Source organism: Pithys albifrons, chromosome 17, assembly GCF_047495875.1.
Source record: "Pithys albifrons albifrons isolate INPA30051 chromosome 17, PitAlb_v1, whole genome shotgun sequence".
Lineage (NCBI taxonomy): Eukaryota > Metazoa > Chordata > Aves > Passeriformes > Thamnophilidae > Pithys > Pithys albifrons.
This window is the reverse complement of record NC_092474.1, coordinates 994697-1008666: the sequence shown is the minus strand read 5'-3', so window position 1 is coordinate 1008666 and position 13970 is coordinate 994697. Positions and strand designations below refer to the sequence as shown.

The 13970-nt window shown below is 45.4% G+C and overlaps 1 protein-coding gene across 8 annotated transcripts in view; it reads left to right on the top strand.

Annotated features, from left to right (window-relative positions):
• ARVCF (ARVCF delta catenin family member) overlaps positions 1-10185 on the top strand; it is a 246142-nt gene extending 235957 nt beyond the window's left edge. For 7 of the 8 annotated variants that reach the window (XM_071572446.1, XM_071572447.1, XM_071572445.1 and 4 more), the window contains 3 exons: positions 1534-1625; positions 3474-3587; positions 4966-10185. In XM_071572446.1, coding sequence (XP_071428547.1) covers positions 1534-1625; positions 3474-3575 — 194 coding nt within the window. In that variant the 3' untranslated portion in view covers positions 3576-3587; positions 4966-10185. The remainder of the gene's footprint in view (positions 1-1533; positions 1626-3473; positions 3588-4965) is intronic. The other variant, XM_071572450.1, reaches the window with a different exon arrangement.
• The last annotated feature ends 3785 nt before the right edge of the window (positions 10186-13970 follow it).

The window sequence follows — 13970 nt, the reverse complement described above, 5'->3', positions numbered from 1 at the left end:
CTGCCCCTCAGTTGCTGTGAGTTTGGTTCTTTGGGGGAGTCACCACGTTTCCATCATTTAACACAGACCTATGTGAACTATTTATCCTGAATAAATGATGAATCCTTAGATTAGGCCATGGCTTACCTGTCCTTTGAAAGAGAATTCTTGGTCGTACGTTCCCCTACAAGTGCTGGCTGGGTCACTGGGTGCAGCTGCTGTTTTATTTGTTTTGTTCCAAAAGGATTAGCCAAGAATGTCAGGCATCTTCATTGTCAACAAGTAATTGTAAGTTAAGTGTTGTGTAGCAACTATTTTCATGCTTTGTGTGCTACATGAATAACTCCAGAATTCTTCAGCTATTTTTAGGCAGTGTGGTTAAACACTCTGTTCCTGCCCAGGATGTCACAAGTATTTGCTGCCTCAGGTGCTTGCTGGGTGCACTCTGGTTGGAGCACACAGGGATAGTGCAGCTCCTTTCCCTCTGACCTGGCCATGGCCACTCTGTGCTGCTGTTTGGCACAAGTCATGTTTGTCATGTGGGCAAACGGTGCCTCTTCATGCCACAGGAACCCCACAAAAAACACCACTCACCTTTTCTTAATGACCTTTTGCAGGCAAGAGGAGCATTTTGGTAGTTTATGTAAAATCTCCTTAGAGTATTTTAAAAACACAGTTTGTCAGGACAGGAAACCATTAATGATCTCTCAGTTACAAGGGGGAAAACAAAAGCCTACAGAGAGCTATAAATTTGGGTGTCATTTACTCCAGATTACAATGCTGTCAAAGCAAACCAGATGAGGAGCTATTTGTCACTGATAATGAGAGAAATTTGATGCATCATGAAAATAAATTAAGTTTTGCATTGGCTGACAATGATTCAAAGCAAAGATTCTGAAATAATTAGAGCCATTTCTTTATGAAACCCTCTCACACTTTCCTTCCTCGTGTTCATCAAGCTTTCATGCTCTTCCTTAGTTGTCAAGAGAAAAGGCACCAACAGGTGCTACTTTGTAATGAAAGTCTGCCCAGGCACAGCAGGATTTGCAGCCAGATTTTTTCCAACTCAACAGGCCCTTTTTCTCAGTGCTCTGATGGGGACTCTTCCAGATTATTGTCATGTCCTGCTAGCAGTCAGGTTCAGGAAGAGTGGGAACATGCTGCAGAGCACTGAGGCAGTGAACACAGCCAATTAGTCAGGCTGCTAAGCAAGGAATGCAGGATTTGGGCTGTATTTGGAGCTCATTAGCCACAGGGCATGAGATGACAACTTGCTGCTTTCCTTGGGCACACGTAAGAAGTGCAGCAGACTGGGATGAACACAGTGCTGCTTGCTAATGAGTGCCAGCATCTGGCAGTGCTGGAAAAAGAGGCCTCCTGTTCCTGCCTGGTACGACCGACACTGCAGAGCGGGGCACGTGGGAAGCGTCGGCTGCCACACCTTGGGTTGTGCTGGTTTGTGTTCCCGCTCCTCTGCGGAGGCTCCTGGTTGCACCAGCTCTGTCTGTGCTCGTGGTTGTGCTCAGTGCCTGCCCCTGGTGTTGTTCTCCTCAGATGGATACTCCACCATCGATCACCGCGACAAGGAGCGCAAGTACAAGGCCGGTGATAACGCGGGCGACGCCTCCGAGAAAGAACCTTTAAAAGTGAGTTTCCTCTTCCTGCTGGGTGCTGGTTAGTGCCCTTAAAAGAAAGGAATTCTGGTGCCCTCGGCAAGAAACACTTGGTAGTTACTCACCTGGGGGCTGTAAAGGATGTTTTTTCCCACATAAAGGCATTATTTTGTAATTTAGCACTTGGCTAACTAGAAATAAAACCAAAGTGCTGCTTTGCAGTGCAGGAGCAAATGCAGGCAAATCACTGTACTGCTGTAATTGGGTGAGTTTGGAAAAAGAGACAGTGTTTGTTCTGTCACCCTTGTCCAGGGTGTAACTGTGCTCAGACTCTGTTCTGACCATAGTCTCTCGAGTTTGTCACACTGTTCTGTGTTCTCCCATGAGTAGATGTGATCCTGTGTGTCTGTGGCCAGCAGAGTGGTGAACAGCCCCCATTTCTGCAACACCCCTTCACTCAGTCCTGGTGGTGGACTGTGGGCTCAGACCAAGGAGATGAAGAGGGAGGGAGAGACATGCACAGTTACCTGTGTGCCTTCTGAAGACAAATTCAGACGACTTTCTAATTTAAAAAAAAGAAAATCTTTCTTCACACAGCTTTTTGTATTGTGGATTGTGTTCAAATGTGGCTCAGTAGGCTCTGTAATTTCTGTTGCACTGTTGTACCTTTTCAGTGGCCTTTTTAAAAGTCTGTTAATGGTGTGGCCACCGGTTCTCCCTGGCCTCAAAGCAAGCTTGGGTTTTCCCCTGGGGAAATAACTCCGAGAAGGAAGAGGAGGATTCATTGAAACAAGAGTCAGTGGTAGGAAACACTATTGTTAGTCTGCAGAGGGCTGTCCTTAATAACCTTCAGCACACTGTTGATAATATCAGAAATCCAGATGATTTGTGTTGAGTGGGAGGAATTAGACTTCAGTCAGTTGAAGGGAAAACCCCCCAGCACTGAACAAGGGACATAAAAATGTGATTTGGAGAAAAATATTTCCATAGCTCAGGAATTAGGAAGGTGTCCTGCTGCACCAGCCTCTCTGTATTAACTTGCCTGCTCAGGCATTTCCTGCTGCTCCTTTTCCATGAAGGAATGGACACCCTGGAGAGTGGCTTCAGAGTGGCTGGACATATTTTTAAGTTGGATTACCAAGTCATGCAGTGTGCTCCCCTGCTCCAGTTGGCAAGAGATGGCCCTGCTTGAGCCAGTATCAGTCAAATAAACTCTCTGGTTCCCTCATCACAGTTCTAAGATGTTTTGCAAGGATGCAGCAGGAGGGGATGCAGTGAGTGATACAAGAATGCTGATCAGTAAGAGCTTGGCAGAAAATACCTTTCTGAAGAAAATAGGCCAAGGCAGGAAAATTAACACTCAGAATTCATTAAAGAGGTTCAAGCAGCCCTAACTCAGTGTATGACTGAAGGGAAGCAAAACTCAGAGTTCACTGAGAAGCTGCTTTGTGTTTATAAGAAAAAGAAAAACCATTTCACCTCAACAGAGTAACCCCCAGTCTGTGCTGTCTCTTGGTCCTGAGGAGCGGAGGGTAACCTGAGTTCAGGCTGTTGGCCCACCAAAGGTGTACATGGCCCTGTCCCCACGTGGGCAGAGCTGAGCAGCTGCTGCTCATCCTTCTCCCTGTGCTGTGAGACACAAATGTGGCTGTGGGGGGTGTGATCCCCACTGCTCTGAGGCTCGGGGGAATCCTGAGCACCAACTGCAGGAAGTGCAGCCTCGCGGCCGTTGCAGATGCTTTTGTCAGTATTGTGCCTTTGCTGATCTTGTTTCTTTCTCTACCACTAATTTTCCCTTGTGCTACTTGAAGCTGACTTGTTTGGTGGTTTTGTTTGATTAATCCGCTCTGTTTTGCTTTAACTCCTCACCCTGTGCTGCAGAATGACACAAATAGGAAAAACATTAACAGGAGTAACAGGGCTTCGGTGAATCTGGTGGATGCCCGTGACATTAAACCCCAGCCTGTTGACTCCTGGGTCTAATTTGCATGCATGGTAGGTCCTTTTAATGGTAATTGGGGCTAGTGATTAACTTCTCTCGTGCATGGTCTGTATCACTGTGGAATCTCTTCTAGTCTAACTGCTAACTGGGTCCTTTCAGATAAATGAAAATGGGTTCTGAAAAAAAGTGGTGTTTATATTATTCGGTGTATCTTTAATGAAATGCAATCAAACACCACTCTTTGATTAAAAGATAACCTGTCAAATAGGCAGGCAGAAAATTAACATTATGAATGATCAGTTGTCAGCTGAAATGTGAATTATTTCTGCTGTTAGGCCATGGGAATGAATTTGAATAGTGTGTTCCTGCTTCCAACCATTTTTCCCCCCTCTATGCTCATTATAAGGATTAGGCTGAGACTTAAGGAAAAGCATATCCTTGACTATTTCTGGATGTCCCCTGAGGTTCCCATGCATTACACAGCCCTGCCCATCTGCAGGAAAGCTGCTGACTGTACAGAAGTTACTTTGCAAGGAGAGATAATTTTGGTTACACAATAAACAGTGACCCCCAACTCCCACTTCTCAGTTTCTTTTTTTTTAATTCTGTCACTAAAGAAAGGTGCCTTTTTGTCGCTTTGTAGTTGTCTTCCTTCCCCACGTGCCAAGTTCCTCAGTAATGTCAGTGGCCCTTCTTCACTCCTGCCACTGTTAATGTGTCTCCTGCTGTCTTGCCAGAGTTACCCCGGTGACACCTTCTGGCACTCCATCAGAGGATGCTGTGTTTGGAACAGCAGGTGTTGTGCCCCTGGCTATGACTAAAGGAAAATTCTAGTGACTGTCATGAAGGCACTGAGCAACTTTCAGAGTTGGACAACTGACCTTTAAGGGCCCAAATTCCAGTTAATGAACCATCATCAATCTCTGTAATTCTGCATGGAAATCCTGTGCATTAGTGGGAGAGAAAAGTCCTGTATGTTTTTGGGTGGTGGTGTTGGATGTTTTTTTCCACTCTTTTTTTCAGTCCAGTACAAATGCTAAGTGTTTGCAGCAGATGTTTCTGTTCCTGGGTTGGAAGCACCTGCCCCGAGCAGGCTTTGGCAGGGTGAGGTGCTTTCCCATAGCCAGGGCAGACCCTGCAGTGTTGGCTTCCCGTGGCTGGTCAGTGCTGCGTGATGGGCTGTGTTGGCTCAGGCAGAGAGCTGAGAGAAATGTCTGTGTGTGGTGCCTGCTTCACTCCTGCACTCCTCTCTGAGCAGTGAAGCCTTTACAGGTGGGGTCCTGACTTTCAGAAACAGCCTGTGCTCATTTTCTCCCAGACGTACCCTTCAAGGAAGCCATGTGTGGGGATAGGTTGGCATCTCCAGTCACTGTCAGATCACCAGGGCCATGTTATTGACGGGTGTTAATCAATTCTGACTTTATTTTGCAGGGCTAAAGTCCAACCACATTTTTTTTAATTGAGGGGGAGAAACAAACATTGACTGGACACAGAGGATCTCATCAGTCACCACTGCCATTCGGATTCGGATTCGGAGGGCGCTGCATCACCGCCCAGGCTGCGGGTCCAGGAGGGGTGGGAGCAGCCCCTGCCTGCCCTTGCCAACCCAGAGCACCATGCCTTACAGCCAGACAGTCTGCTTCTGAACTCAGTCACATTCCCACCCCAACAGCCACCTCCTCCCCCTCCCTCCCTCCCTCCCACTCCTGCCAGAAGAAAGCAAAGCAAGCAAAGGGAACCCCAGCGCCCGAGCAGCTGTGGCTGCATCCGGAGGTGACTCCACGTGTGGATGGGGCCAAGGACGGGAGCGAAGGTCACGTGGCAGCGAAGGCGACGCAGCGTCACCGTGAGAGAGGAGCTGAGGATGCCTGAGATGATGTCGTAGCTGTAGCCATGAGGATGATATAGCACTTTTCTGGTTTGGGGCTCCTTGTTTTGGGGTTGGTTTTTTTTTTTGTTTTGGAAGATTTCTTTTGAACTGTGACTCTTAACATTTTTGAAGGCTTTTTGAAAAATGTTTAGGTTGTCTTTATTATTTCCACAGAAAATGCAGGAATGCTGAGTGGGTTTATTGGATTTCAGTGAAGGGAGAAAATTGCAGAACAAAAACTATTAAATGCCAGTCAAATGAACTGGAGAGTGGATGGCAAAATTGATGCAAGCTGTATAATCTGCTTTTAGAGTAAGCTATATCAATCACAGTGCTATATTATCAGTATAATCTGGTGTACAATACTTCTGCCTTTTGAATTCTGTAATGTCTCTGTTTTTATTTCCACATATTGAAAAGCAGTTTACGGAAGGTTTCGGTGTCCCTGGTTCAGAAATCTGGGCTGAGAAATGGAGTTGGCTGGCTTTTTATTTTCATGTTCTCAAAGATTGCAATAAGGAGCTTTTACGTGTTAAATGTGCCACTGATGCGTTGATGAAGATTAACAACCACTTTTGCCATAGCTGTTACAACATTGGAAGAAAAGAGCTTTTTTGTGGGATGTCTTATTTTGAAAACACTGTAAATTTTAGATGGGTCTGTCACTTACACTTGATGGTAAGTTTTTCACTGTTGGATCCATGTTTGCTTTGAGCTGCAGATCCTGATGAAAAATGCCACGAAGGGAACTGGTTTGGCATTTTAAAAATCATCATCTTGATCTCTGTGTTGCTTTGCTTTTGTTTTGAGGTTGCATATTTCATTTGGCCTGAAAATCCCCCGTGTGCAGCAGCTCTCCAGGATGCCAAGGCCTGCTTTGTGTAGGGGAATGTTTACCTCAAGAAAACATATTCTGCATCTGTGGTACCTGGAAATGCCGTGAACTAAATGACTTCAGATCACTGATTCTCTCCAGGCATTGGTCAAGGGAGGGCAGCGGATGAGAGCAGGAAGCAAATGCCTCACTAGTAGCATGAGAGGACTTTGCTGAATTTACTTGGTTGCCACTGTTCTCTGATTGCCACATTTAGTTTTGAACAGGCTCCTAAAACGGTGTGACTGGAAAGCACATTTTTGAGTTAAACAAACATCATTTGCGGTTTTCAGTGCCTGCCGTTTCTTTTGTAATTATAGAGGGGAAATATCCAACAACTCAACCTCCCCAAAAATATTACTGTAATGGTAAAACATCTACATTTTTTTGTAAAAAAAGATTTAAAAACTTCTAAAAAAAAGCAAGTACCGAGAGCTTTGTATCTTCTTGAGTATATTAAAAATTTGACATGAATACATATATATAAATAAATAAAGAAGTCTATATATCTATATATATATATTGTTGTGCAGAGGATAGGTTAACAAAACCATGTAAAGTAGTTTGCAGGAGAGGGAAGCATTTGTTGATTCAGGGAAAAAGACTGATGCCAGAAGCTGTCAGTGATTTGGAGGATGCGTGTGCTCCTTCACACCCTCCCTCTTTGACCCTCATCTCCCACTACGCTGCAGTGGTCACTTCTGGATCCTGGGGAAGGTGAAGTTGGTTGGAGCAAATCAAGATAGCAAAGATTTGTATTTTCATCTGCATGAGAGTCCTGACATTGGGCCAAAGATGCTCAGCGGATCAAGGGCAGCAGGAGAGGCACCTGTGACTCTGTGTCGGGGCAGCACCTCCCTGTGTAGACATAAAGTGTGGCAATGGAACCAGATACATCGTCTGACTGTAAATTATATCAATGGTGCTCTTTTCATACTTGTTCTGCCAATACGCGGAGACCCTTTTAACCAAGCTACACAGAAGAGTTTTATATCACTTTTGGTTATGTACTTGGTGTATTCTTTTTGTATATGAAAGGATTTTTTTAAAAACGTTCAGTAATTAGCAATGGAACCTGCTTTGTAGCTGATTAGAACAGTGTAAGAGAAGGGCCGTGCTGTCAGTCTGTCCCTGATCTACTTCAAACCATATATTTACCAAAGGAGTCTGAGCAAAAGTTCACTTAAAATAAAGACTTGACTGTTGAAAGGAGTCTCTGCTAAGACTTTGTGGTTTAGTTATTGTACAGATATTTCAAAGCCAGCAAGAGGTTAACAGAAAACCACAGGAAGGGGGAAGTGAAGTGACTGGGGCCAATTACGGTCATGACCTCCTATCCCAGATATCCCGTGGCTCTTAGTGGGACACTACGGGGACACTCAAAATCTGTATTGGAGGCTACTTTGATCTCTGTCATTAGTGGGCTAAAAACACTGAGGAGTATTTGAGGAGCAAACTCAGACCCCATCCCACTCCCCCCAAAAGTCTTTTTTGTGTTTACGTTGCACTCTGTGAGAATAACCCTGTCGGGTCAGGTGGCTCTGGCTGCCCAGGTCATTGTAGCAAACTGTTCTTTGTTTTCCTGGGGGTAAGTGCTGTGGCAGCCAGCAGGGCTGTCAGCTGGCAACATGGTTTATTGCTGCAGAAGAGCAAAGGATGGTGTGTCACGGAGTCGGATACCGAGTGGATGGGCCGAGGCGTCCCCTGGGAATCACACGTCTAAGCCCTCCCCTTCCCTTGCCTTACAATGACAACTAATTCCCAAGTATGTAGCAATAACCCATCCTCAGCATTACTGTGGGGGTTTTTTCTTCCCAATTGTTTGGATGTTGAGGAAGGAGAAGGGATTGGGGAGTGACTTGCATGGGTGACTGTCACCTGGTATGATCAGCCCACCAGCTGAGGTCTGAAGCAGGAGACCTTGAACCAGGTCTGGTGATTGAACGTCCTTTCTGTCTATGGTGGGATGTGTGCCCACACCTGCCCTCACCTCTCCCCTTGCTGGCACAGGTGTGACTGGCTGTTGGAACTGTTCTGGGCTGTGGGTGGATGAACCCGTAATTGTTGTGTTTTGGCAGCAGGGACTGTATGTAAAGAAGGGAAAGTGGCAATGTGTGTCATTAAAGCTGCAGTAGGGCCTAGAGTCTGCTGCTACAAGGCAGGCTGTGCTTTTTAGGGCTCAGGTATGTGACCTCCCCTTTTCCTGTTGGCTCCACTGTGAAAACTGGAGGGAATCTGCCTGCAAAGGGCTGGGGTAGAAGAGATTTCTACCTGTGGAAATTCTTGTGGGAAGGATGGTTATGGAAGGATGCAGTGGTGTTGCAAGGCTCCTGCTAAAGAGGAGGAGGAAATTTGATGGCCCAGTCAGGGCCAAGATAAAGTAGGGAGAAGGGAGACTTCTGATGGCACGGGATTATTGCAGAACAAGCACCTTTGTCAAGCTGTGGAGGTCTGAAGAAAACAGTGTGTTGATTCCCCTGGGGAAGTATCCAGTTTGGTGGCTGAGTGTGTGAGCAGTTGTGCTACAGCTTCCCAGGGGGCTCAGTCTGTGCACAGTGCGAGGAGGAGAGCGGAAAGCCGGGGCTTTAGGACAGTTTGTTTCTGTTTCAGAATTAAGTAGCATGTTAGCCATAAGTGCAACTCAGAACGTGTTGTCAGCTGGAAGTGCTCCCCAGAGAACAGCCTGGGCAGCCACAGGTCCTGAACTTCAGAGTCTGCTGGGCACACCACCTGCCTATCCCAGTTCTGCTCTGGCGCTTTCAGGCCTGCCCGTTGTGAATGTGCCTGTCTTAGGAAGGGAATTCCTGTCTCTCTTGCCAAGATGTCCCAGAAGGGGCAGACCTGGGCACCTGGAACTGACTTGCTGTCAGTGACACACGAAAGCAGGAGTGGCATGTCTGTGGCAGCACATTCATGAGTTCATGCCAGCTCTGAGGAGCAGTTTCAGTAGTTTTCTAGTGCGAAAGGCTTGTGCTGGGAAATGCAGTTTTCACTCTGAGAGCAGTTCCATGAGACTGAAGGTGGTGAGTTGCCTTCTGTCACCTGCCTTAAAGTTGAGCACAGGCTCAGCTGCCTGTGAGAGGCGCACACGTCAGACCCTGGAGTCAGCCAAGCTTCAGAGGCCAGGTGGGCCCATCAGAGTGGTCAGAGCCCCTTCTGCTGTGTGACCTCCCACTCAGTGGAACCTCCCTTGTGCCAAGACCTGCAGCCAGCGTGGCTGTGCTGCTGGGGTGGGGTTGTGCTCTCACAGTTTCTGAGGGTGTTCATATAGGCGTAGTTGCCTGCAAAATTTGGTTTGATGCCCCTAAAATCTGGTGTTTCCTTATCTTTGACAGAGGAATTCTCTGATTTACTGGTACAGTGACTAATTTAGTGCATTTAAGGGGAAGGGATTATGAACCTTTGTTTTCTGTCTTAAGTTTGACATCAGGGTAGGATGATCTGAAGTCCAAGGTGAGGAGAAGATAGTGCAGATACTACAAGGCCTGCCAATCTGGTTCTTACTGTTCAGAAAAACAAAATAACTACACTAAGAAGCTTACTGGTAATTAGTAGCTAATGTGTTTGTAACTATCATGTGCCTTAAAATTTTCATGGTAGGAGAATTAAAAAAAAAATCAACAATGTGTTTTCTGTAATACTGCTCAACATTCTCTCTGTAGGTTAGACTGGTGGGATTTTGCATTGTATTTACACTGTACTATAAACTGAAACACTTAGAATGGTTTGATTTTACAAGTATGAAGAGGAAAAAAAAGGTGGATTATGCTTTTCATAGAACAAATGTTACCGTGACAGAATGTATTATTATTATAGGACCTTTCCATAATGCAGACAAGTAGAATGCTTGTTAGAAACCAGGTGTGTAGGATAACAATTTGGTGTGTTTTCAATAAACCATGCCTGGAAAGAATACACGTGCCATTGGTTATCTTTTTGTTACGTCAGGTATGTCCAATATCCTTGGCTTTGCTGCAGCAGTTTTTGTGGCAGGGGATTATTCAGCCCTAGCTCAGCTCAGTGCTCTGTTAGCAAAAGGTCATTGGTAATGAGGGCAATTGAAATATCCTCTAAATGAGTAAAGCTGGAAATTTTTGACTCATTGCCATATGCTGGAGTTGTAGCACAACCCTAGGACTGTAGATCAGGAGGTTTTTTCTTTTTTTAATATACAAGCATATTTCTGTGGGAAGGACATCTCATCACTGCTCAAATGCCAGCACATTTGTGAGCACAGACCTGACTTGCTGATAGCTTTTCCATTTGGGAAGTTATTAACCTTTCCCAACTTAGTCATAAAATCCATGTAACTTTACAAAGATTTTGCATTTCTGAAATGTGGGCGAGTATTCTCATAGATACAAATGTGTGAGAACACCAAATTGTAGCACTGCATGAGGTTTGGCTGACATGAGCAATTGTTCTTTTGGGGATGCACCAAATAATTCACATTTGTTACTGTGGGATGGAAGAAAATTCTGCTTCTGAAGCATCACCTGTGTATTGGAAGTTACAGCCAGTCACCAGCAGACCTTAATTCTCTCGGGGAGTGCCCCATCTGTGCTGGTGAGGTCAGGAGGGAGGCTGATGAACCTAAACACACTGTACTGCCCACCATGCTTTTGGGAAACATGACAAAACCCAGTAAATCTTGACATAATGTTCTGCAAGGTCTTGCAGAGGGAGTGGAGGTCGGGTTTTCTGTGAGTGAAAGGTTGATGAATCGTTGCCAGTAACACAGTTTGCCATAAGTGTGTTACTGATTGTACCATTCACAGCACTCTGAGGTTCCATTTACTTGGGAATGTTTGCAAACAGCACTTGGAGGGTCATCTCCAGCTTGCCCTCCCTCCTTATTTCACATGTCTTAAATGCATCCCCAGGAGTTTTGTAAGATATCTGTGGATCTGTGCTTGCAGCTGGAGGATGTAGTTTTTCCCAAGTGCTGGGGTGAGATGTGGGTTCCTGGGCTCAGCATCCTGTTCCTCGGTGTCATCATCGTTCACTGCAGTGAGGAATCTGATTTTTCCCCTGTGGATGCACTAATGTGGCCATGAGTAGCAGATGCTGTAGGTAAGGTACTGAGCTAAAACAAACATGTTGTTTTTACAACTGACCTTTTATAGCTGTCAAAATGATTTCATTTCCAGCTTCTCGCAGGTGGGGCAAACAGAAGCAGTGAGTCCTGCAGGGGAAAGGTTAACCTGGTAACAATGGGCAAGAAATATCACAGCCCTCAGTCTGTTTCAGGTTTAAGCAGTGTCTGGAGGGAATATTCCATCCTCAAGGGTTTCTTCCCCAGTGTCTTACTGTGAAGGTGTCTGAGCAACTGGAGCACAGCAATGGCAGGATCTTGCTCTGGTATGAGCTGACAGAGGGGATTTTTTTTAAATGGGAAGTTGCTGTGTAATGTGGCTGTAGAGACAAAGACTAAAACTCCTGTGCTTTGTCCAGTGTGTGTAGGTGCACAGCAATCACAGTGGTTATTCATGGCATACCTTGTAAATGATGCCTAATTGGCTGTGCAGCCACATAAGGACACACCAGTGCCCTGGTGGTGTCACCCTGGGTGCAAGAGTTGGAGTCTCATGGTGTTTTTTGTTGCTCTTGTAGAGGTTTCTGTATGTTCTCTCCACTGCTTTTGGTGTTTGACTCATGGCTCAGAATTCTCCAGTGGGCTGCTTTTCACCTCCTCTTGCCAGTGGGAGGAGGCACAAGCTCCTGTACAAACGTGTGGTGCCTGCTCTTTGCTCAAAGTTCTGATGTGAGGATTTGCCTACATGGGTGCTGTGATGTGAAAGGGATTAGTGCTGGGTTTGACTTCCTCATAAATCTGCCTCCTTTCTATACAGTGATTTAAAGAATCAGTTCAATATCATGACAATATCATGTCCCTTCGAGGTAGCAGAGGCTCTGTCAGAAACCAGGCCTTGCTTCCACGTGTTGCCTGAATAACCAAGACAAGCCAGAGAGTAGCTGTCACTTGGAAAATAGACACAAATTACCAGCATTTGGTGGGATCAACCATTTGTGACATGAGCTGTGAGAATTTGCTCAAAGCTCTGTGTTGGTTTAGGGCAGTTCTTTCCCTTGGGAGCTTTCCACTCAGTGGGCACTCCTCAAACACATGCTCCAGACACACAGTTCCATTCGTGGTTTGGGCAAGAACAAGTTGTGTCTTCCAACTGTAATAAGCTGATGTTGCAGTAACACTCAGTAGTTTTTAGGATAGATTTGCACTAGAAGATCCATTGTCTGCCTTTGCCTCTCCCAGAATTCAAAGTGTGGCTGTATTTTGCAAAGTCCATCTTACCCCTGGGAGGTTTCCCATTTATGTGTCAGTGACTCCAGCTCGTATTTGCTCAACTGACCAAAAGCCCTTTTTCTAATTGTCAGTCATGCAAACTGAGTCAGGCTTTTCTCTTTTCATCCCTTGCCACGAGTCATCAGGAGCATTTCAAAAGTGTGATGAAGTGGAAAAATTTTTCTTACATATGGAATTCTCTGAATAATCTGATAGTACATACACGGTGCTTATTTGTACAATTTGCTGTGTGGAAGACACTTTCTAATGAATTAAAATACCTTTTCATACTAAAAGATGGCTGTTGTATTTGCCACATATATTACACACACATCATTCATGATGCATCTTTTGAAATATCTGTGCCAATTCTACAGGTTCCCACCTTCCCTAATCTCCTTGACCATCACTTGAACTTTTGGCCATTAATTAGCAGCAGGAATGTATTTTTCTGGTCCTCTGTTGGAGAGTGCAGAACAGTCTACCAGTGTGTCAGAGCCTGGTTTGTTCATCAGTCCTTGGGATGTGCTGACAGGAGTGTCTGGTGGGTGCAAAGGTGTTTAAGTCCAGAAACAAGAGGATTCTTTGGGGTTTGTGACCTTGGGTGTCCAGAAAAATTTTCTAGTCAACTGTACATACCCAGATTTTCCAGTGTGCTCTAGAAACCTGTGTGGGCCAGGAAATGGGCCTGAAGATTATTTTCTGTTACAAACTTTGCCAAAATTGCTTGTAATCACCTGGAGGACCTTGGCCCAATGACTTTGAGTTGAGCTGAATACCCAGAGGACGTGATGCAAAGCAATCTCATGGAACCAGTCCCTGACTTACAGTGTGAGATGGAAATGTTGGAATTCAGTGTCTTCTACACTGGACAGCAAACAGAGTAACCAGGGGCTGCTTTTGCATAATCGAGTCCAGTTCAGTACATCTTGTGTCTTTGTCAATATGACAGTTTAAATTGTTAGAGAAACTCTGATCATGTTTCCTTCTCATACCCCTGTGAAGTGCACACATTTCAAGCTGGCTGGGTCACTGTGGTGACCACGGTCACCAGTGCTTGGTCCTTTCTAAACTGACTCTGTCACCTGTTCTGGTGTTCCTTTATTCTGTGTGGTGATCTCTGCTCTGTCCTTACTGGTGTCCCTGAGGTGGATTTTCTGCAGCACACAGGCCAGGGTAGGTACCACTGCAGTGAGGTGGGCTCTGAAAGGAAGAAACTCATAACAGGCCTGGAAGAATTCATTCCAGGAAAGACAACAATGGTTATCCCTGATTGTCACTCTGATTTTCAGCTGTTGGATCTTTCTGTGGCTGTTTTGAGGCTGGAATTCCTCAGTGTAGAGCAAAATTCATGAGAAACTATGGCATGAAGTCACGTCCCTGCTCTA